Consider the following 24,998-nt stretch of genomic DNA (forward strand, 5'->3'; position numbering starts at 1 on the left):
ATCTTCGCAGGCATGGAACTTCCAAAAACTCAACTTTGTAAAATCTTATTTATCAGAATTCCAACTTATTTAGTAACATGTAGAATATATATGGACAATGTTCATGGACAATTAGATAAAAATGAAATGTTATTTTAGCTAGTGTACACTGTTACAAATAATGATAAGAAATAGAAATGACCCAGAATTGAAATAATAAGGGATATTTGTTTAGCATGTTTGTTATATAATTGAAAATATTTGCTACTAATAAATTCAAAAAATGTTAGTAATAAATTCACAAGTGTTAGTTTAGTGGTCATCACGAAGTTTAAATTAAAATTGTATTATACGTTATTTCATAACATTTGGGTTTGATAAACAAATTCGTGAGAAAAAAAAATATATAGCACATACTAAAATTCTATTTTAATGTGGGTTATAATACAGTAATTTATAAATTATATGTCTGAAACCTGAGTCTAAAACTGGGTTTTACTCCATTTTACATCCCTATTTATAATTGACAAAGTCATATTAAGCACACAAAAATAATATTGTAGCACTTAAAAATATATATGTACCATTTATTTAACCAAACAAATTTAAGTGTGACAATATTTTTAATAGATAATTGAATTTAATTAAAATTTACAGTTATATGTGAAACTATAAAAATCGATAAAGTGGAATTACTTCAAAATATAAACCCCAATTTATAAGGTCAAAATAATATTTAAAAATTTGATAAAATGTGAGAATATGATTTGAAAGAGGCCTGAACTAAACTCAAAGGTCCTTAGTAAGAATTTTTTGTTTTACACCAGGAAACCAGAAAAAATTATCCACGTATGGTTTATGGAAACATAAGTATTTTTATGTAACCCAAAAGAGTTTGATCGTTAAGTCACCTTTAAGCATATTATTGCCTGTATAGCCGTGCAGATGTAGGTGGATTTTAAAGGAGAGAAAGATGTGGATCCCCCATTTGAGGCCCTTTAGATTACTGAGTTGCAATTTCACCCTTGACGGGGTCAGTTCCAGCATGAATGACTTTAATTTTCTTACCATTATTCTCGTTTGGGAGTGTCATTTGATTAGAGGAAGCCTCCTGCATGGGTGCCAATTTAGACAATGAAAGATGTGTAGTCTCATTTGTAATCTGTCAGGGAATGTGTTTTGAGAACGGGGTTCTATGAAAATATAGTAAATAAATAATTAAGAGGGCATGGGCTATTGATTGGTGCAGCAGGGAGGTTAACGGGCGAGAGGGCATTACCTTTGAAGATTTAGATGCTTCATTGTTCAGCTCCACGGATTCATCTGCCAAGAAAATTACAACTGTATAATGTTGGGATTTTGAGGTACTGGCATAAGTAGTCAGTCTTAGTTTAAAAACAAGTGCCCTATGAGTGTGATCAGTTGGTCGGGGATGGAGTGATCCCTTGTAGACATTTCAGTGATGATTTTATTTGCTGATGTGTCGAGAAAGTGTTTGACAGTAGCGTTCCGCATGGATAGCCTGACTGTGCCACTCTTGTCTTGGACGCTGACAAAAACCTGGAATCTAAACATATTGTAGGTTAAGCGTCATTTGTTGAATGGCACTGGAATATCGTGTAATATGTTGTATGAAGGAATAATTTTTTGTATAAATGTATACTTACAGATGATAAACCCCCCAGATGGTGCAGATATCTCTTTGAGGCACACCTTGCATGAGGTATAAAACCAACCAGCCTTGTTGTCTATCCCAATAATTTGGGCCTTTAAAGTAACAAATTTAGTATGTCATAACAATTTTATTTGCTTTCAGGTATAAGTTTCTGAGGTTAATATGATAGGCAGACCGTGTATGTCGGCCGCTATATTTACGGTATAGTATCTGATATTTCTTAGTGTCTTGTGCACTATTAGTCAATTTGAGTTGTGATTACCAACTTACGTGTATCTTGCCGGCGGTCATTACCGCCGCAAAGTTTTTAACAGTCATGCGGTTGGTCACCAGTTGTTTGTGCAATGGAATCTGAGGTGGTGATGAGCCAACAGTGAACCTCAGCGCATTTGAGAGGGAAGAGAATCTATCACGTACAGAAGCCACATGGTTAGAGTCAGGGTCCATGTAGACGGCTAATGCATGTGTGGTAGCAAAGTTGACCGCACCTACTAAACAGAAAGCTTGAAAAGTAAAGAACAGGTTGCATACAAAGTATAGTTGTGAATAATATAATTGTATTATTTGGCCAGTAGTAGTGTTGTGAGAACTAAAATTTAATTATGCATGTATCGAAGCAGGCAAACGTGATTCCTTATCAAAATTTGGTGTGGTGTGTGGAGAACGTGAATGTGAAGGGTGTCATAGCGCCAAACAGGTGTCACGCTCAACCATGTAACTTGATTGAAGTATGGTTGATAGAGATATTGAAAAGATTTATATTGCCTTTGGTAGAGTTGATCCTAACAGTTTGCCCCGTCTGATTTATGCAAATGATACTTTACTGAATTTGTCCATGTATTCATGCAGCCTATTCTACTTGGGTATCAAACATTTATTTAAGGCGCCTATGTTCTTCGATTTTAGGACAAATAAGAACTCTGCCGTTTCTGCATTGTTATGCAAGCTTTTGTAATATGAGTGTGATACGTTTTAAATGAAGGGGTTGAAGGGTTTTTGCTGGAAAAGTTTGGAGTTATGATTTAAGAAACGAAATTTATAAGAGCAGCTGAGCATTTGCAGATCTAGTATGTTTTAGTTGTTATGTCAGCCTTAAGCCAAATTCAATTCTTTTTAAAATGATTAAATATGCATTGTGTAAAGCCGTTTGTATGACCATCTATAATATTTCTTTTGTAAAACGTTTATCATGTAGTAAAATTAACATCTTGAAGATATTTACACAGAGTGGGTAAAGAATACTCTCAGAGCAAGTTTTGTATGGAAGGAGGAAGACGGGAATATGCTTGACCTATGTCCTAATTGTGGTTAGTTAAGTATGGTACAGTTTTGCGGGCATCAGACCTAACTGCATGTAACATGTGATGAAAGTTTATGTATATATATGTATATGCATATGTGTAGGAATATAGATATGTCAGGGCCAACTTAATAATTTTTTTAAGTTATGTAAAACTACATTTCTATATGTTTTGGAGGGTCAGAAGACATGTCTTTAAATGCGTTTACCAGCACAGAGGTAACCACGATGACATGTGGGGCATCTTCCTCTGTATAGAGTGAAGGGTCAAACACCTCAGCAATATTTCCCCAAAGGGTGACGATGATAGTAACGGAGCTGTAATAAAAATAAAAACAGAGTTTAGCGTAAAGGCCCATTTATTCGGTTGCTTGTATATATCTGGAGAGGAGGAGAAATGAGCTTTGTCATTCATTACTTACAAATCGGTTAAGATGTTCACATGTCTTCTTTTATTGTCGCCGAAGATAGTCTCAACATCAGTACTTCCTAGATAGCAGTCGACAATATCTGTTGACATATATAAACATTATTTAGCAGCGTGTGGAAAGCCCGTAATATTTCTGATTTATATGCTGCAAATAGTACTGTAATACATACCTAAGAGAATGGTTGAATTGTTGGCCCGGCTACGCAGTATGGACTCCTTAACAAATTCAACTACGTGGCGTGGGATTTGGACGACGGAGTCCTCTAACGGTTCAAGTGAAGTGGATTCATGGAATAGGAGTTTAACCGGACAAGCCAGGAGCCGGAATGGAGCTTCATTCCTTGTCACAAAGGGGATTCTTAAGAATGTATATTTTTCAACGAACGTCAATAACACGGGGATAAAAGGTTTTCCAACGGCGGCATGTAGGTATATTGGTAAGTTTACACAATGTCATATCTGGTGAGGTAACAAAAAAGGTAATTGAAAAGAACAAAGGTGGATTGGTTTTACTCTTTGGAGGGGGGCGTGTTTTTTGGAATGAGTACCAACGAGTGCTTAAACCGAGAGGTTTGATTGCAAACTCCCTATGTAGGCTTGTGCAGTTCAAAAGACGGCTGTTGAGCTACAAAACGTGGATATAGTTGAGATTTGTATAGAGGTTGCATGAGCAACTAAATGTGAGATATTAGTGTAAACTTTATCCATGGAAGCAGCAATTATGTCCCCGTTAGTTTACATGAACGGTCTTTTGAGAGAAAATGTAAAGGCTAAAGTTGTCATGCATGTAAATGTAATTTGTATTGCTATTAAAATAATCAGTCTTTGAGGAAAAATAAAGAGGGAAATTTAGCAGGGCGGATGGTGTTTAGAACCTAAAATAATTGTGAAGAAGGTTTCTTCTTTTTAAAAAGACAAACCATAGTATGAAAGCTGCCCCTAATGACCAGGCAAAACCAAAGAAAGAAAGAAGAGCATTTGGGATTATCGGATCGTGTTGTCATGAGAACAATGGACATTTAGATGAGGTTATGGGACTTATACTGTAAGAATATACAGACTTAGCTGGAGTCTACTCGGAAGTACATATGAATTTCCGAATTCTTCTGAAAATAGAAGCTATGAGGGTCTGAATATCCTCAACTCTGAGCTTGGAAGGAACCAGAGGTCGTATAACATTATAATTTATTTTAGGCATCTACATTTTGGCAATTATCATCTGATTGTACGGTGTTCAAAACAGAGTGCAATGTTTTCTTCTAAAAAATATATTAAACCGGTTAGCACCCAATTCTTCCCCATCTATCATAATGAATTCATTATTAAGATGTGCAACAAGAACATATCAATAATTTGGAGAGTTATTTATTATCACTCTGCACATAATCATAACAAAAAATGTAAGATCCTCTATTCACTTAATGGTTTAAACATGCTGAAGCTCTCCATTATCTAGGGAAGTCAAAATTGTCTTCCAAGAATCAAGACCATATTCACTGGGACAAAAATGGCTACCTAGATATGCGACTTGCAAGTTCTTTCATGGAATTCTTGAAATGCCTGAAGCTTTTTTACTTCTAAAAAGTAGATATCAGGGGCAGAGTAACGATAAGATATAACATTACGACACAGGAAACCATAAATCATGGGCATCTCATAAAATTGCAAAGCACTGTCAACAGCCCAAGGCTTTGGTTCCTAGAGATGTCTTGCTTTCCTCAGAGCATTCCCACCTCTGAAAAGGAATCTTTGATCCCTCGCCAAAGCAATTTGCTTTTTGCATTGCAAAACAAATTGTTAATGTAGACCCTTCCGTTTCATCTACCATTAGGAGGTTTGTGCCACATCTTCTATTTGCCAAGGAGTGCATTCAATGATTTGATAATCTTGTAGTAAGAAAGACCTGGCTTCTCAGCCAACAGGCTTTTGCTCTATGCACCACATATCCCCGACAGTATCCTTCAGGAGCCTTCGATACACAGCAGTTTCATCATTCCTTTGCACCCACAAAAAAGTATACATCGGTGTAAGCATAAATTCACCCCGGTGAATATATTTAAACAACTTCAACATCATTGACCATCTCTGTGCAGTAATTATAGCAACATACAAGGATGGGACAGACATTGCTTTTATAGAAGAAGTCTCTTTGGAAATTTGCAGTGGATGCATTTTATAGATGAAATAGGGGTGCCGGCAAAGCTGTGAGACGCTGGCCTGCTTGGTTATTGGAGGTTGGTAAAGGGTCAAGACAAGGCTGAATTTTAAGAATCTCTACCGGATGCTTACTAATAAGGGAAATCATAACTAATCACATTATTCATCCATTTAGAATCCATACCACGAGCAATAATATCAGTCGTAATCAAAACCCATGTTTTGCCACCACTGAAATTATCAACTGCATTTTCTCGTTGAATTTAATGAACATGAATTAGAATTCTTCTAATTATTGTAGTTGGTCTACAAAAAAAACTGAATAATCAAATTAAAAGCAATATAAACACCAAAAATTATCAGACTTTAACAGACGGACTCTACCAAAACATAATTATAAGATTCTTGTAGAGCTATTATACCACAGTGACATGACTAAATACACCGGAATGAGGCGATTGTGCTAAGAATTTGTAGCAAGTAGTTCACACAAAGCATGAATATCAATATTGGGTTGGAAGTTCATCAAGTCTGCTTTTTATAGAAACATCACTGTTGATTTCTTCAATACCGTACTCAGTTTGAGATCATGTATAAAGATTTTCATGATTACCTCTGTTTGCGATAGAGCAGTATGTATGACATCAGCCCTGATACCGTCTTACTTCAATTCATTGTAAAGCTCTTTTGCTCTTTCTTTATTCTGGACTAAAACAAGTACATGTGGATTCAAGCGCTGAAAACAAGAAGTATTTATAAACAAAATATTTGTAGAGGGAACAATATAGCACTATAGATGCATCGTGCATGGCTATTTTTTAATATACAGTAACTATAATGACAATTGAGAGCATTCCCAGCATGCAGTGGGCATAATAATAGCAGCAGTTTACCTCTGCAAAACCCTAGTGAATAGCAATCAGTTTTCCTTCTTGACTTCCAACATGTAATAGTTCATGTTTTATTGTATCAGATGCAGATATCCTATATATATATAACTGAAGTGAGTAGGAAAAAGGAAAAACATCAACAGTTGAGTACACCTCTGTACCCAGACCTTAAATTTTGCCTCGGGTACCATTGTAAGACACTTGACACTCGGACGTGAGTATGGACACTTCCAGGAGAAAGACATGAATTTTTTAAAAACATTAATATAAATCACCTGTTGGAAATGACTATCTAATTTATACAAGAGCAAATTAACTTGTCAGACATTATTCCCTTTTCCTTCAGATTGAAAGGCGCTTTTTTTTCAGTGTAACAGGTGAATTCTGCTATGGGTTTCAATTCATAAATATGTTTACCTGTGAAAAAAGAAAATGATGCTTTTGAAGTCTGCTGAACATATTATCGCTGGTTTTTTGTAGGCTAAAAACTTGGCAAGTAGGTAAGGTGGTCATTTATGCTCATTTTATATATATTTTTCCAAAGAAGGGACATTTACTTAAAAATACTATATAGTGTTTGGTATAGGTAGGTTAACATGTGGCTCGTCAGGTAGCAGAACATCAATCTAAAATGAATTCTGAGTTTTAAACATCAACCCAATTTTTGTTGAGCATCGAAAGAAATAATCGTAGAGTGTGCATACCTGCTTAAAGCAAGCCTTTTCTTACGGACAGCATACTGTACCCAGTAAGGTGTTTATATTAATATATGAGAATGCAGTTATAAAAAGTAATCTGATTTCACAAGCTGCTTAGTCATCAGCTTCATATGAAATTTTGGTCCTTTAGTCAGTTTTTTGCACTCTCTTGCTGTTTGTGCAGCTACTTCTCGTGGTGGAAGTAGGATAAGACCCCGAATACAATCGGTAAGAGCATGCTGAAGATACAGGAAGATAAGATACGTTTATGTTCATTAATAAGATCACAAATAACGGCTGAAAATGTGTCTGACCTACCTTAAGTTTAATTAACATGGGATAGACAAAAGCCATTGCTTTTCCAGAGGCTGTTGGTGCGCAAGCAAAGCATTCCCGGCCCTAGGAAATGCACAATTTAAGAATTAATCATGTCTCTTAAGAAATGAAAACCATTCGTTTCATCCACAATTAAGAGTAGGGTTCCTGAATCCAGATATAAGAGAAAAGGTAATAGCTTTAAATAAGAAGCCATAAATAAACCTGCATCTGGTGTAGATTCATCTCGAGCTGCTTTCAGTTTCATCCCACCTAAAGAATTGAGAAAACAAAACATGAATAATTCATATAGCTAATTAGTTATATAAATGATCTTCATTATCAAACTCTAAATTAGACCTATGCACAATCTAGTATACAACTTGCATATCATTTGGAACACAATTGGTATATGTAAATTCATTTTAAAAAACTACAAATCAATGTATACTATTATTTACAGGGCCCTCATATAAAGGTTTTCCGCAACATACGTTGTACCAATGAAAAGCTCAAATGTATTGACATTACAAGCTTACCAGCCATAGTCCCCTAATAGACAAATCAGTGATATGCAGCAAGTTATACCATGCAGGTGACAAGGTTTAAAGATGAGATAGCAAACAAATTTCAGGGCTTCACTTACAATAAACGTGTCATTGAATGAATCAAAGATGTGAGCAACACCAAAACGTTCTCTCTATTCCTGACAGCAGGACCCAGGGCCATATTTTCTGAAATGAATGCCCGATGAACAAAATAGGTTTGTTAAATATTAACCACCGACAATGCATTTACGGGCCAATAATGCTTTCAGTTCTCAAAGTAAGTTATAGTTCTTATGGGGTTGAATAACCCTTTTGAGCGTCATTATGAAGGGAAATTTTCGGACACAGTAACATCCTTGCGTGTGTGGCATGAAATTAGATTTTCAAATATTCGCCATAGACGATGTTCTTGGTGTACCCTAAGTATTCCTCTGCTTCGTCGACATATACAATTTTCAAACCTCGTGGAGAAGTGACCCGAGAGACTGCCACATAAAAATGGCCATGGCTAAACACTATTTTAGGCAAAAACAAACCCACATTCTTCATTGGTTGGCCTTGACTTTTGTTTATAGTCATCGCATAACAAACTGCTATTGGGAATTGCTTTCTCTTCAGCATGAAAGGCAGGGTTTTATCGGCAGGGGACATGTTAATCCGGGGAATATATGTAATATCGCCAATCCGGTTGCCCGTTATAATCAATGCTTCAATTATGAAAGGATACGTCCTCCTAACTATGAGTCGAGTCCCGTTGCACAGTCCTTTCTTGGGATTCAGGTTTCGAAGAAGCATTATTGGGGAATCAATCTTAACCTGGATCTCATGATTTGGTACACCGCTGAATTTCAAAGAGTTTAGATATTCGGGTGTATACAGCATCTCATCACCCGCACCAGTTGAGGAGGCCTTACAAATATTGTCACAGCTTTTATAGGTTTTAAAATCCCTCGGAAGTAGCTATAGAACGTGATTATTGACAGAATCGACAAACTCATTGAGAGGTGTCAATATAGCCCTATCACGCAGATATTCTATGTCCCCATGCCTTTGACGCAAATCTCCATATACCTCGGCCACCATTGCATCCATTGGGTCACCATTATAGTTCAACCTAAGCTACACAACATACGAAAGTAACAGCATCAACTTCTTATCATTGCGAGGAAAACGATAATAACTTCGTAATTGTCATTAATTATCATACTCTTCGGTAGAGCTCACAACATGACTGAAATGTGTTAATGCTGAATAAAGGATGTGAATGAATTTAGTTATTAGCCCGATAGCAACCCCTTTTGGGGGTAAGTGTTTCGGAAAGATCATATCTACACAAAACTACAAATTGGTATGAATAAGGTCTTGCCTTAATGTTTTTCGCCACGCCGTCAGCATTTGTAGATTTTTTCAAACCCTCATTTAGCCGTGGGCAGACAGTAAGCCAAGACCTTTTTTTTTTGTTATTCTCCCTCAGGGTTTTTTACATGACAAATTCATTGTGGGGTCAAACAAAATCACAATCATAAGGTGAAAGTATTAGAAGTTCTAAAATCAAATATTTTTTGTACCTCGTTTGGTATTTTTATCCATGATGGCTCTATGTCATCACCAAATTGCAAAGTAGGTTCGGAGCCATCACCCAGTGCCAAAATCCAATCCCGGAACTGTACCCTTCTACCATCAATTGTAATCAGGGCAAATTTCTTTCTATCCTCATATTTTCAGTAAGCTGGAATATCTGACAATGTTGCCACAGTTTCGACTTGGTTATTGTTGATGCAACAACGTCCTCTCTTCCTTTCTTCGGGAGCACCGGCAAAGTTTGTCTAAAATCGCCCCCAAGCAACATAGTAACACCTCCAAAAGGCAACAACCGTGCATTAGGGCTTGTCTTGTTGCGGATGTCACGAAATGTCCGATCAACTGCTTCAAAAATGAAACGGTGATTCATAGGAGCTTCATCCCATATGACTTAGCTAGTATTGCATATTAGTTTTGCGAGATTAGTATTTTGTTTAATGTCACAACAACTGAATTCATTTATGTCTATCGGTATTTTGAAGCGGGAATGAGCTGTCCGCCCCCATCAATTAAAACATAAGTTATTCCAGAAGAAGCAACGCCCAAAGCAATTTTACCTTGACTCCTTAATCTGGATATGATAGTTGACCACAAGAAAGTCTTTCCGGTCCCTCCGGGTTCGTAAACAAAGTAGAAGCCACCCAAGCTAGAGTCCACAGATCTGACTATTGTTTTATATATGGTGCGCTGCCTTTGATTGAGACGCTCGCAATTATTATCTGCCTTCAACCGAAGTTCCTCTCGATCATACATCATTTCCTCATTTCCTCAATTAATAATTTGTTCCTATACTTCGAAGTGCTAACAACATTCAATTCCGGTAGACCAGGATAGTCAGCCAATTTCTTCCCATACTGTTTCAATATATTATTAACGGCCTCAAGTGCAAGCATTTGTTTGTCGGCAGCATCTATTTTCAATGTTGGCAAATTTAATATCTTTCTATGGTTGTACTTAATATCATCTGCTAATGTTGTCCAATGCTTGGCCCATATTTCCCCGGGATTACTAACTTTACAAAACACCAACATAGTGACAAATAAATCCCGTATGTGAGAAGGTGATGCACATACAGATGCATCATGAAGCGCAATATGCCATTCTTTATCTGATTCAAGCAAACCTCTCTGAAAACAAGCTTTCTTATATGTTGGGCATACAACTCCATCCACAGTTCTAATATCCTTAAAATTCATTGGTCCAGTAACAAAATTTAGCAACAGACGCATAATAAAATCGCTCTTCAGATGCAGGATGAGCATAGACCATACGACTAACCACATCCAAATTTTTTTTTCCGCCGAACCCAGCGTTTGGTTGAGGCATCCCACCGATATTTTGTAGGATATTTAACAAAAGTTAGTTCACGACCTTGTTCATCACATTGATCATCACATTGATTCTTAATAACCACTGAATAAACATTGTTCCGTTGGGGTCCAGCCTACATACTATCTCCGGAATAGTGTCATTATTGCGGAACCGCACCTCCTGCTCATTCTCAAGGTGGAAGTACAGACAATGCACAAATGGTTCCCTATGATGTATAGGAAACTCAAATAAACGTCAACATGCCTCGGCTTAAGAAACATACCGGCATGAGAGATAGCTTGTCACTTCGTCGAAATCATCCCTTTGTGCAGAGGTGGATGGCTGATCTGTTGTGGTTTGCTGTTGGCCTACTTTCTCCAAAACAAATGTAGCTGTATCCTGACCCTTGCCAATATATTTGAACATGTACTTTATGGACAGCGAGCAATTACACCATTGAACATTTATGTGGGCCTGATACTTGACCAATAAACCGCGATGATGAGGAACAACATGGCTGCACAAACGAAAATATTTGATAAAATAAGAAGTCTAAACGGTATTGCGAAAGTCAAAGTTTTAAAAAAGCACAGTAGTGGGTTACCTATTATTTAGTAGTATATTGTTGCACTCCACAGTTCTTTTCGTATCTCTACGCCCGTACAAAGCATAACCATCATCATCCACAGTGGTTTTGTCGCGGAATGCCTTTGGATAATACTTTGTGCATTTGCCTTTAGACATACATGGACATTTTGGGTTTGCGGCTCCACAAGGTCCATGCATCATAAACTGAAAGACGGCCTTATACCTTGCAGGACCAACTTCCTCATCTGGTATTTCTGCAGATATGACCTCATCTATGTCTTGTGGAGTTATCAACTTGTTTCCTTCGGCAAACCACAACACTATTTGAGCATGGGGGAGATGTAATGAACTCACTAATTCAAGTCTAAATCAACACTAAGGGATTCAATACAGAGATGTTTATCAGAGAAGAACACTTCAATTGACAATAACAATACTTTCTAATTAGTACTAAAAGGAAATAGATAGATAACACACTGAACGTTCGAGAGGTTCAGCTCTCTCCCACTAAAATAAAGTAAATACCAGAGTACTAATTGCCTGCCTTCTCAATAGCCTTGTCCCTCTATATATTACTCCCCCCTTCACATGTCTCGCGTGCTGTCTCCAAGTACTATTAGGTAATGACATAATTGCCCTGGTATAGTGTATTCGCATATTTGCCCTTATACTTGGTCGCATTATATATGTGTAGAATTTGTGGTTACCTTGATTCATCACATTACCCTCCCCTCAAAGATTCACCTTGTCCTCAAGGTGGAAGTGCGGGAACCTTGCATCCAAGTCACCAGTTACCTCCCAAGTGGCTTCAAACGGTGGTGAACCATGCCAATTAATCAAGACTTCCAATGTCCACTGTGATCTGTGCTGCACTTTATGAACATTCACCACTAACTCAGGCGTTGCCACCAGCTTTAGTCCAAGTGTTAGTTGTGCTGAAATTGTTGTATACTCAGGGGATGACCCAATGGCTCCTCTCAGTTGCGAGGTGTTTAACACCTTAAGAATTTTACTTGAGACTGGTAGTTCCAAACGATATGTCACCTTTTCAAGATGCTGCAATACTTTAGACAACCCGTAAACTTTTGAAGCTAAATTTTCATATGACCGGTATGCGATGGAACGTTGTCGATACGGATGAAACGTCACATACACGCATTTTCCCACGTGGAATGCATCATCCATACTCTTTTTACTTTCATTGTCTTTCATTGTCTTTGCCTCCTGCCACTTCACTAACACCTCTGGAGCTCCGGGAAGGCCTTTAACTTTTGAAGTAACATTTAGCAAAGGCTCGGGAACGACCACTAATTCCAAGTCTGGAGCAAAATCCACAGGGAGCGACAAGGACACCAAAGACACATGTGTTGTCCCAGTTGCTCTTTTAAGTTCTGACACGTGAAAAACGGGGTGGATTCTGATGTAAGAAGGGAGCTGTAATTGATATGCCACCTTGCCTATACGCTGGAGAATAGTAAACTGACAATAAAACCTCGCAGCCAGCTTCTCAATCGGCGTTCTCGCTAACAAATTATGTCGATATAGCTGGAACGTCACATGCACACATATCCCAACCTGGCATGCATCATCCCTCCTCTTTTTATCTGCATTGTCTTTCATAATATTACCAAGATAAAATAGTTTAGCATGCCAAATAGTTTAGCATGCCAAATGATCATCAGTTCCGAGGTAGGTGCATTCACTTCAAGAATTTGATCAACTATTATCCTCGCATACATCTCCGTTACAACAAGCTTAAACTTTTTACATGCCGGAAACAACTGAAGTACCACAAAAACTTGCTTATAAAGATATAGTCTAAGAAATCTATAGAAGTTTATACTCTGTCCATTAATCTTATACTTAGTGTTAGCTGGACAGGTCTTCATCACCTTCTCAGCCTTTACCCAATTAAAAGAAAGAAGATCCTTGATATAATTATCAACTACCGAAAATTTCACAATGAATATGGGCTGGTTGATCATTTCGCCAGGCACATCAAAATTCAGTGATAAACTATTCTCAGTACTGCAATAATTTGAAGCAAGTCTATCACTATCCATCACTCCTCGCACCCTCCCCTTAAAACCCTGATACAAATTCGGTTCAACATTTCGAAGATTAATATGCCTCTCAAGCTTAGTTTTAGCCTCTAAATCCAACTCTGGTCCTTTTTCTTCAGGTAGCTTATAATACATTGCTCCACCTTCATCATCCCACACTAAATTCCTCTGAAGCTTACTATTAAATAAATTGCATCCTCTTATATTATCGAATCTAAACACCAAACTCAACAAAATTATCGTAAGTGAAACTTCCTCTTTAAAAGACAATTCATCAACTTTTATCACTTCATGCACCATCCCATTGTAGGCCTGATACAAGTCCTGTTCACCAAGTTGAAAAATAGCAGGGCTCTTATTCCCATCATATCTATCTTTATCCCCCTCCTTATATCTTATTTTTATTCGATACTTACCATACTCATCTTCGTGAAGTTTGTAAATAGGAACAGTATCATACTCTTTTTCAGTAGGCTTAGAATTAATAATCATATGATACTTGACAAGTTGTTGAGAATGTATTTTTAAATCCCTTTCACTTCCCTAGATAAGATCAAGGATTCTTTGCAACACGATCGAAGAGAATAACAGAGTTTTATCTACTTGCACTTTGTCGGGACTATTATCAAACATTTTAAGGGCGGACCTTGCAGGTTGTATCAATTGTGACTTGTTTGAATCCTCACACTTTTCATTCACAGGTTTCTCTACTCTATTTAAATTATCCACTTTATCAACAACCGCAATATGAGTAGGAGCATTAAAAGTTTGAATTACCTGATTTATGGACAACTCCCTGGAATGAGAATCATCTTCACTGTCTCTATCACCCTTCCTAATCATCTCCGAAAGCGAATGATGCATAGCTTCCACTGCTTTATCTATTGCCTTGGACACCATCTCCGAAATCGCCTTTTCCAGATTTCTAAACTTATCTTCCTTTATCTTGTCGATTCTTTGAAACTGTCGTGTTTTCAGTTGGGGCGCCATGACCGAATCGCTCTGATACCACTTGTAATGAACTCACTAATTCAAGTCTAAATCAACACCAAGGGATTCAATACAGAGATGTTTATCAAAGAAGAACACTTCAATTGACAATAACAATACTTTCTAATTAGTACTAAAAGGAAATAGATAGATAACACACTGAACGTTCGAGAGGTTCGGCTCTCTCCCACTAAAATAAAGTAAATACCAGAGTACTAATTGCATGCCTTCTCAATAGCCTTGTCCCTCTATATATTACTCCCCCCCTTCACATGTCTCGCGTGCTGTCTCCAATTACTATTAGGTAATGACATAATTGCCCTGGTATAGTGTATTCGCATATTTGCCCTTATACTTGGTCGCATTATATATGTGTAGAATTTGTGGTTACCTTGATTCATCACAGGAGACCCCGTTTTTGGAACTCAATCTAGACAACTGTGAAAAGAATATAGTAAGGGCGCAGATACATATTAAGTGCAAGAAAAATTATTTAACAAAATGACATAACGGGGTAAAATGAGGGGATTGCGTAAGACTAGTGCTTTGGTATAAATACAGAAAGATTATACAAGATCATTATCCTAACTTCCTAATTTACTGAAAGACATTATGGCTACAACAATATCAACTTTTACATTTCGATTTTTGCCAATGATATTAGAGCATCTGTAGATAGAGCTATCATACTAAATGATCATATATTTTTGGAGTTCCCCTATCCTATGCATTTTTTTCAAGTAAATCAATAAAAATAAATATATGAAAAATAGCAGTGCACCCTTCTACCCCATCACCTGAGACTCCCAAACACAAGCTACCATGCCAAGCTTTCCACTAATTTTTCTTTTTGGCCACATGCACATAAAATTATACCAAGTGAACTGAATTGGAGCAGACCTAATTTTCGGATTAGCAAGCACGCATAGACCAGTTAACAAAGCACATAACATGTACGGGCTATATGCAACAAATATACGCTGGCGATATGATCCCTTACGATAATTATGCTGCTTAGTGTGATTCTCCCAAGTGGTTCTCCCCTTGTAATTTTCTGTCAAAAATGTTTACATCTTACAAGTTCAAACTTATTATCTGTTTGTTTTCTTCACCAAGCCCTCCGCTCATTTTTCTTGAAACAAACCTCAAGATGTGATCCACGCACAAATACTCTTTTAAAGAAGATTCAATTCCTCAACTATATCATAGCATGCAGGCCTAAGCATTCAACCACAAAATGTTTTTCCAGTCAGGGAAGATGCCATACTTCAATGGCACAATATATTTAATTCTAAGGTCCCAAGTTTTATGATCAGAATTTTAATACTATCTATCATAACAACCAATTGACCAGATTTGGACTTTAATGTATCGACAACCTAAGTCACACTCACCTGGCAACATTACATCACACGAAAACAATGTATTAGACACCCTCTAAATTTTGATAGGGGAAATAAGTGAATTACGAAAATGCATACCTTCTAGTACACGTCCCAACACACTATTTTTGATGAAATCATCCATCATGGCATCAAGTTTCATCTTAGACACGCGCACAACTATATCTGGCCGAACAGAAGTAGTCTGAGAACCAGCGGACATGACATCCAAAATTTCCCCCACTTGGGGTTGCAGGTAAATGTGATGAAGAGGTCTGGGTGCCCGTATTCTTTGCAAATAGCTAATGAGTCTTGGAAGTTTTGTTGCATATATCTATAGCCACCCGTAAAGCTTGACGGCAAGACGACGCGTTTCCCGACATCAGTGGCCACAAAATCACCTCGCCTAAGGCTATCGACCACATTGTTATACAAATTAGACCTAATTATAGATTGGTGTGTACAAACCCATTGCTACCTACCACGCTCAACCGAACACCATGCGTCAACAACAAATTGCAAGAACAACCTCCCACCAAGCAATATTGTGTTGCCCTCAGCAGGTCGGTATTGCAATCTAAAAGAATAATATCCTCGCAGGCTTACTATACTCATCTTCCGGGATTCAGCTTCTGTTACATTCCAATGTTTGATATTGGTCCTGTATTCATCCTCCCCATATGGAAAGATGAGAGGATACTGCATGGACATGAAGCACGGATGCAAATCATTTATATGTCTCAACCCTAACATTTTATGATCAGCAACTATATTTCTGTAATTTGCAAAGTCTTCATCAACTGCCAGGCCTGCAAATTCATAATCGTTTTTGGCGGGCAGATTTTCAAAGCGGCCATCAGTTATCCTCCTCGCCAACAATCTAAGTTGAACTGGCATATGATCTGCATTAGCAAACCTTTGCCGTGCTTGCTTAAAAAATCCCTACCAGAGCATTTTCGCGGTTGAGCATCGCTTCCCACATAACCACAATAACTGGATCCTCCTCCTCAGCTGCCCCCGGAAAGTTAAGCCGATGGGCAATGGCCTGTTGGCCATCATACATGTTTAACTGAGCAAATTTGGGAGTTCAACCATCTGGCGCTACCAAAGAACCGTAGGCATGATACGTTTCCTCGGATACACGAAAAACATATGGACCTTTACCCTTGTTAACGGAATGGTCGACCCCCCCCCCCCCCGTATGAATAAAAAGCAAACATGTTGTTATAAACCTGGGCCTTGCCCAGAAATGACTTTGACAGAGCGGATGTAGAAGATAATAATGTGGTGGACGACGCAATAATGGCAACTGAACCTTCCCCTTTCCACAACATATTGAATAACCCTTGGCCCCAGTACCGGGGTACCTCCCTATGAATTCGGCAGCCCAAACCTGAGCCCCGCAAAAACCACATGACTGATCCTGTTTCCCAACATCCAACACCAAACTGGAAGTAACTGCGGGTTAAATGCAACGGAAAATGTAAATTAAATAAATAGCAGATAGAACAGTTCTGGAGATCATTAATTGAAGCATAGCGAAGCAAACATTACAGGGACGAAAGCAAACATTACAGGGACGAAATGTAAACCACAAACTCACAAAAATTCTTCTTCCTCCGTGCATAGTTCTGGCGCTGGCGGGAGGAACCTGCGTGCCAAAGCATCGAAGGCGAATTAATTTTAAAAACACAAATATTTTTTAAAAATATGCTGCTAATGCACGCAGATGAAATAAAACAAACAAGCTAATATAATGGGCCACAACCGTCATATCTCATTTACACCTACATCTCTGTGACGCTTCCAAACCTATGTTTTTATAATCTACGATTTTTTGTTTAATGTGTAAGTATCACGCAGGAACAAGACGTTTTTGCGCGCATGGTATAACACGGACTAATGCATGTAAGTATAATTGAATAAACATCTCAATTTCTAAAATTTTACTACGACCATATATGGGTAAACCATACTCTTTTAACGGCTGCCACTCAAATTTAGGCAAGAAAACTGATGCAGCTACCAAAGGCAAGAGATATTCCTAAGCCACCAAATCATTGGTAAGTGATGGTCTCATTAAAGGAAAGAAATTTAGTATTGAGCTTATTAAATTGTGAGAAAGTGAAGCTCCCATATATGAAAATGTGTCAAATATCCTTACAACCATTCATGGGTAACCAATATTTTTTAGTTTTGCAAGAACAAAAATGCAGCAAATAAATCCAATACCTGCCTCCTGGGCATCAGATTCACTATGATTTCCATGCGAAGCAGTGCTACTGCCACAAGCACCTGGCATTCAGGCCAAATAAATTTTGGTAAGGCCCGAGATAGCGCATGGTATATCACGCACTAATGCAGATAATAAGATAACATCATAGCCATACTTTTATAGCCAACATTTATTATTTTTGCAAGGACAAAAATACAGAAAATAAATGCAATACCTGCTTCTTAGGCATCAAATTGGCCATGATTTTTATGCGAGGTAGTGTTACTGCCACAAGCACCTGCCATTGAAGGCAAAATAAATTGGTAAGGGCCGAGAGGGCGCATAGTATAGCACGCACTAATGTAGATAATAAGGTAACATGTGAAATTGTATTATTCATTAACCAATGCTCCCTTAACAGTTTAATTGTATAAACATTTGAGCCATTAAATCCGGAGAAAGCTATGGGGGTTCATAATTAATTAAAAGCTGCTCCTGCTAACCAGCCAAGAGCATTGAGCAAACTCGTTAAATATACCTAAAATCATACACATGTAAAGGACAACGCAATTAGCTAACATCCACCACCTGTTACAAAAACCTTACATGGGCAATGCAGAGTTATTTAACGCCCCCTGTATAAATTTTTTTCAAGAAACTAATGCAGCCAAGAAAGCCAACATCTATTCCTTAGGTAATTAAATTATGAGAAAGTGATGATCCCTTTTTTGAAAATTTACAAATATATGTACAACCATACATGGGCAACCAACATTAACTGATTTTCCTAGAAAACAAATGCAGGAAACATATGCAATACCTGCCTCATTGGCATCAGGTTGACCATGATTTTCACGTGGTGTAGCACTTTTGCCACAAGCACTTGGAATTTTGCACAAATAAAAATGAAGAGGGGCGAGATGGCAAACAACGAATACATTGCTGAACTCTAAATTCCTGCTTCCATAATCTATATCCTTCCCACAACATGTAAGCTAAAAGGGCACAAAATATCATTTTTGAGCATGAAGAACGACATAAGAAGTCCCAGCATGCATGGCATAACATGTTAAACAATATTGCAACACATTATTTTATTTATTCCAAGACCCAAGAATGTGGTTCGTGAGAACCATATGTCATGCAACTGACAGGATGAAAATAAATCCCAAACATAATTTATATAAAACTTCTGGTCTGGTAAGAACCAAACCAGTTGCACATATATCATAGGTGACATCTCAGATGGTGATCCTGTAGATTTAATTTAAGAGGTGTCGGTTATAATATGTCGGCACCTTAAATAATAGTTAATCTGGGATGAGATTGGCAAATGAGAGAATGTAAACAGGTCCCAAACATAATTTATATACCTCTAGTGGATGTATTGAAACCCCATCGAGCATTATTACGAGCACGCTTTAGTGCCCTGCGTTCTTCTACCACTTCTTGGGTGAGGTAGAGTTTAGGCCTCCCTCATTTTCTAGGGGTTGAATCCATGAGACAGCAGAACTGCACAGCAAATAGCTGGTAGGAGCGTAATGATAAGCAGTAATTGATTCCTAAAACAACAAACGGAAAAATAGTTGGAGAGGGGGTGTTGTGAGTTTTACCACCAAGCATGCAATGATTAGTAGGCATCGGCTTCCAAATAAAAAAGGAAAAATATTTGGTTGCAACACGACTCTACAATATGTAAGTTATTCATGAGGAAACTATTTTAAATGGAAAATTAAAACCGTGAACATACAAAAAATCCCAACCCACTATAACCACCCACACACCTCAAAATTAACATGCACAGATAACACCCATTCACTTACATTATATACACAAGCACACACGCGGAACATATGTCAACGATATGTTTATATACACCAAATGTAAACTCCAGTTCATCAAACAACAAAGCCTAAGCCAAAACATCAACAACAAACAGCGACTAAGACATCTAAACAATTGGGCCACATAAAATGAAGGGGGCATATATAAATTTAAGAGCTTTCATTTACGATTCCGGGAACACTTGAAGCCAGAGAAGCACAAATCTTTTCATAACCCGAGAAAATTAAGGAATTTTATTGCCTAAGTCTTTAAAATATAAATTATGTATATGAGATTTACATTCTCCTTAAATTTATAACAAATCCATACTTCTCAATTTCTTTTGGTTTTATTTGTATATAAACATTTAACACAATTTTACTATTCACGCATAACCTGTGAGGAAATGAGCACGAAAAAACCAATAATCTAATGTTGAATAAATAATAAATTGATCAATGCATCAATGCATTAAAAGTCAAAACTAATCCATAAAAGAAAATTGTTTATATGCACATCTCATCTTTCAGTGGCCCTGCTGCTTAAATAAGTAAGTGAAAAATACAGGCAATGTCTATAAGGCTAATATTACATTCCATTTCACCCTGCACCAGGATCAAACACGACGATGATGCCTTGGATGCAATAATCGATAAAAATTATGGAGGACTTCATTAAATGCATGGAGATATAGAATATCTACGTACCTTGTTTGCGAGACAGCCTTATAAGCAACGGGATCGGCCACTTTATCTTGTCATTCGGCACATATTACATCATCAATATCCTCTGGAGTTATCAATTTATCCCAATCACCTAGACATAACACACACTATGAGCATGTGGAAGTCCCCGTTTCTGAAACTGAACTGTGTATGCAACTGGTAATAAAAAAGGACTATTAAAGTCATAGAATATCATTTGATAAAGATTAAGCAGCACACAAATTTGTAACTATCTATTCCACCCTGAAACATGCCATTTTGAAAATCTGACTATAAATTAACCATACAAATTTGTTTCAATTAAATGTCGCAGGCTCTGCTTAAATTAAAAGTAATATATCTCCTTTCTTTACAATTAAGACCCTCAACATGGCTTTTAATCCATTCAGCATTAAATTATTAGATATTCAACTCCCTCATAATCCTCCATTACTTGCAATGAAGTATGCTCAGAAAGACACTCTTAGTGATTTGAGAAGTTACTTTAAATTTATAAACGGGAAAAGGCTTCAACCTTGGAAATACATCATCTCACCAGTAAATAAATAACATCGCGAATTGGCGAGAATATGAACCTAATAATAAATTAAACTGGCATAAAGTTTTGCAGGAAGACAAACTAGCAGAATCCATATTAACATTCTGTAAATAAATTTTCATTATATAATTCATATTAATAAAAATATTGTCCAATGTAAGCATTTTCATTCAAGTGAAACTACCAAAAAGATATATGTACAAGATTATGACCATACGTCACCTTAATTTCCCCTTAATGTTACCTCTTGAGCTGATCATATATCTTAAACATCCACAATATATTTTCAGCCAATATCTGACGGCTTAAGAAAATCTAAAGCCTACCAGCCATACAAAGGTCTTATATAATGAAGTAACAAAAAAGCCTCGGGTGTAAGGAGTAAGGTATATAATTAAAAAAAATCAATAAATTTGCAGCCACTTGCTGTATTTTGGGCCTTTGACATTGTAAAGTTGTTGTATACTGGTTATCAAAAAGCATGTGAAGCTATTCAAAAAGAGGACACCTTTTTTAGGAGTCCAGCAACAAAATGTGTTTGACAGGTTAATTCATAGAATTAAGTACAAATAAAATAATATACACGTAATATTTGTGGCTTCTAGAATGCAACCCAGTAGATACAATACATAGATAAAGAAACAGAGAGAGTTGTTGTTTGTAAAAAGACAAGAAAACAATAGGTGATTAAAAGTATCCAGTGGCTAAAAGAACTTTTTGTACAAATAAATTGAAGGACAAAACCTGGACATGTACAGGTATATTCAGCAAAACTGCATTATGTGCCATCAATACGTAAAAATTATAAGATGCAAAGTAGAAATAGGTGAAATCAATACATGTTTTTCTCAGCCCCCGAAAATGCAAACCGGAAATAGTTAAACCATAAGGTTAGAAGCTTGGACATGTAGTCAATTAGGTGTGTATAGCAGTGGCAGACCTACTACATGTTAGGATTAAAAAAAGACGCTATCCAATAACTCCAGACTTGAAAAGGAAGGGAAAGCAACATGATTTATAACAGTAATGACTAATGACTTCTTTGTCATTAGAGTAAACTTCACCAGATAGTGTAGAATTTTAAATACTACCATCAGAATCTGAATATTTAAATTAAGGAGAGAGGAGAGAGCAACATCAATTTTTTTAAGAATAATAATTAAAGTACGAAAGATTGGTTAAAACCTCGTACTCTAAACGGCCCATATCATCGTTATAGACGAAAAGTATACATTATATGCATACAAAAAAACCACACAGGTTAAAATAATTAGGCTCAATTCTTATATTCATAAACATCCATAGACCATACTCCTTAAACCCAAAACAGTAGCATCACCATGGCATCCTTATCAGAAAACAGTATCAAATAATTGGCATAAAATCCAACAAAAAAATGATTTTGTCCAAACTAAGCACCCCATCCACTCCTTTTTATTACTCAGCATTACCCCATCCATCTACCTCTAATTATTCAATGCATATAATTATGGAACCTCAACTGAATCTAAAAACTCCAAACATAAACTAATGCCCCACCCTTGGCGTTTAATTAAGAAATTAGGGGGAAAATTGATGCTTGGCAATTTAATGTGAATTATAATATTATGCAAAAATTGAGTCGAAGGGTCTCACAAAGTTTTTTCTTTGGGAAGTCTGCCAAGCCCCTTCTTCTGCCGCCGCCTAGGTACGTCTCTTTATCGACACAACCACACCAATCAGTAGCACGATATTATGCGACGACAGACCTCCGCCAGTTCTCCTCCTCCACGGAAAACAAAATTGTAGACAAACCCACCGCTGCGCTGACCCCCAGATGCAGCCGATGTAATACAAATTGGTACCTGTGTAAATTCATATTTTCTAAGGGTAAATAAGTATTTTCACAGGTATTTTTTGGGCTCAATTTGCTCCTATTCCTCTTTTAATATATAGAAGGAGATACCATAATTATGAAAGAAATATCAAATCATTGCAACATATATAAGAAACAATTTAGGAACTTGCCTTAAATCCTATTCCAAACTCTACGCTCACGGATAACCTCTGACTATACTCTATTCACCACACTGTTAGTGTCTGTACCCTAAAGACAACACTATGATGTTTTAGTTTAAGATATTTAGATTATTAATATTTAATTTTTATCAATCATTCCTTTTATAATTTATTAGGTCTTAATTTACTGTGATATAAATATTAGATTAATAAATGTCCTTGGAATATGATATGCAATTTTATATCTATAAGTACGTGACTTAGAAATGAGATTATGAGAATAATATATATATTCCCAAAGGTCCCTAGTCGAGTATTATTATAGGGGACAATAATAATATATTAAGATTAGTATGTTTGTTGACTAATGATCACATCTCATTGATCATAGGTATGGTGATATCAAAGTCAAAACACATGCACATGTATTAGATACATGGTGCTCGATTGACCAGTTCTGAGATAGTGTCATGAGTTATTATCACAGTGATAATGATGTAATGTCCTTAGACCTGAAGTCATTATAAATCTATACAAGAATTAATATACTTTGATTATTGGTCTCTTGTGTGAGCTAGACTATGAAATGCGTGGCCACACTCTAATGTTGATTTGATATGATAGTCTACTCATTGATCAAAGAAACTTGGATTAAATTATGATGAGTATGACACATTACATGCCTCTATTTTAATCTATAATATTGGGTTAAAGGGATTATATTACTTTATACATTATCACGAAAGGTTTAATCGAATCACCGATTTAATTATTATTAATATTTGGGTAGCAATGTTACTAGATGCCGCTCATTGTCTCTAATTTTAATATGAGATATTAAAATTATTGTCAACGTAATAATAACCTACAGGGTCACTGTGACGCCCTCCAAAACCGGGTCAGAAGTTTGGGGTTCACAACATACACACACCCAGTATATAAACATGTTTATGAAAGTAATATATGTAATGACCCTACTTACCATAACCACGGATCGCAGCTGGTTAAAGTATGAAAATAAGCCACCATCTTAACTTTTATTACATCGTACCAAATCCAACTAATTCAACTTACAACTGAAAGTGAAAATATTCTTACAAGCTTACATAACTCAAAACTAAACGTAAAGCTCCTGCTATCTCGATCCAACTTAACCTGGAATCCTAGCTCGTACACTGGTCTGGGAATCCTCGTTACCAACCATTTCCTTTTTAACTGTGGAATAACATAAAAAGATTTGCAAGAGTGAGCTAACTAGCTCAGCAAGTCATAATAGCAATAATTGAGGTTAAACAATTATCAATTGAAATGATTCATAAGAATTAAGTTTCTTGATAAGCAATGATTAGAATTGGATATTCACTTTAATTTTAAAAAAACCAAGGTTAGGCTGTTGATCAGTCACGCACTAACCCCAAGCAAGGCACACAGCTCTGCTCTCTATACTGGATCCAAGGCACACATTCGCCTAATATGACCATGAATCTGGTCTGACCACGAATCTGGTCTGACCACGAATCTGGTCCACATTTATAAAACCATACAATTCTAAAATGATTCAATATGATAAACATTGTACTTCAATAAAATAGAATCATAATTATCATTGATAAAGCATTTACCTTGGAACTTGAAACAATTCATAAGTATTTCCAGAGTATATCAGGGTATGTACAAAGAATGGCTTAAAACCTAGAGAAGAATAAATGAACAATTGTTTCACGGTTGTATAAGGTTTAGTTCTTTGATGTTTCAGGGTGTTGTAGAATATTAAGTCTCTATATGTTCAAG

At 36.8% G+C, this 24,998-nt stretch overlaps 1 protein-coding gene and 1 long non-coding RNA gene across 51 annotated transcripts; both read right to left on the reverse strand.

Moving 5' to 3' along the window:
• Positions 1 to 1,956: 1,956 nt before the first annotated feature.
• On the reverse strand, positions 1,957 to 3,624 carry LOC141702949 (uncharacterized). Its single transcript, XR_012567307.1, has 4 exons — positions 3,555 to 3,624; positions 3,377 to 3,464; positions 3,164 to 3,272; positions 1,957 to 2,142 (listed from the first exon to the last, which is right to left on the reverse strand). It is a non-coding gene; the product is annotated as an uncharacterized LOC141702949 (long non-coding RNA).
• A 1,103-nt stretch (positions 3,625 to 4,727) lies between these two features.
• Positions 4,728 to 23,142, reverse strand: LOC141702950 (uncharacterized). Of its 50 annotated transcripts, none has more exons than XM_074506556.1 (19): positions 22,845 to 23,138; positions 20,654 to 20,762; positions 19,496 to 19,684; positions 18,943 to 19,117; positions 18,358 to 18,420; positions 18,140 to 18,202; positions 17,462 to 17,558; positions 16,007 to 17,365; positions 14,917 to 14,963; positions 14,313 to 14,572; positions 11,489 to 11,774; positions 9,561 to 11,401; positions 8,091 to 9,111; positions 7,670 to 7,717; positions 7,448 to 7,528; positions 7,136 to 7,368; positions 6,435 to 6,525; positions 6,155 to 6,277; positions 4,728 to 5,380 (listed from the first exon to the last, which is right to left on the reverse strand). In XM_074506556.1, exons 4-8 carry the CDS (start codon positions 19,060 to 19,062, stop codon positions 16,995 to 16,997), a joined length of 714 nt encoding a protein of 237 aa, XP_074362657.1. In that variant the 5' UTR covers positions 19,063 to 19,117; positions 19,496 to 19,684; positions 20,654 to 20,762; positions 22,845 to 23,138; the 3' UTR covers positions 4,728 to 5,380; positions 6,155 to 6,277; positions 6,435 to 6,525; positions 7,136 to 7,368; positions 7,448 to 7,528; positions 7,670 to 7,717; positions 8,091 to 9,111; positions 9,561 to 11,401; positions 11,489 to 11,774; positions 14,313 to 14,572; positions 14,917 to 14,963; positions 16,007 to 16,994. The 50 variants fall into 50 exon arrangements, with proteins under 50 accessions (XP_074362657.1, XP_074362653.1, XP_074362654.1 ...); XM_074506552.1 differs by having other exon boundaries at positions 14,734 to 14,963; XM_074506553.1 differs by having other exon boundaries at positions 14,313 to 14,963; positions 20,654 to 20,827; positions 22,845 to 23,142.
• Positions 23,143 to 24,998: the final 1,856 nt, after the last annotated feature.

Source organism: Apium graveolens, unplaced genomic scaffold (assembly GCF_009905375.1).
Source record: "Apium graveolens cultivar Ventura unplaced genomic scaffold, ASM990537v1 ctg5971, whole genome shotgun sequence".
NCBI classification, from domain to species: Eukaryota; Viridiplantae; Streptophyta; class Magnoliopsida; order Apiales; family Apiaceae; genus Apium; species Apium graveolens.

Bases quoted from the DNA above. Each gene is read 5' to 3' on its own strand.
- LOC141702950 (XM_074506547.1), bottom strand. From the start codon at position 14,027: ATGATTATTAATTCTAAGCCTACTGAAAAAGAGTATGATACTGTTCCT.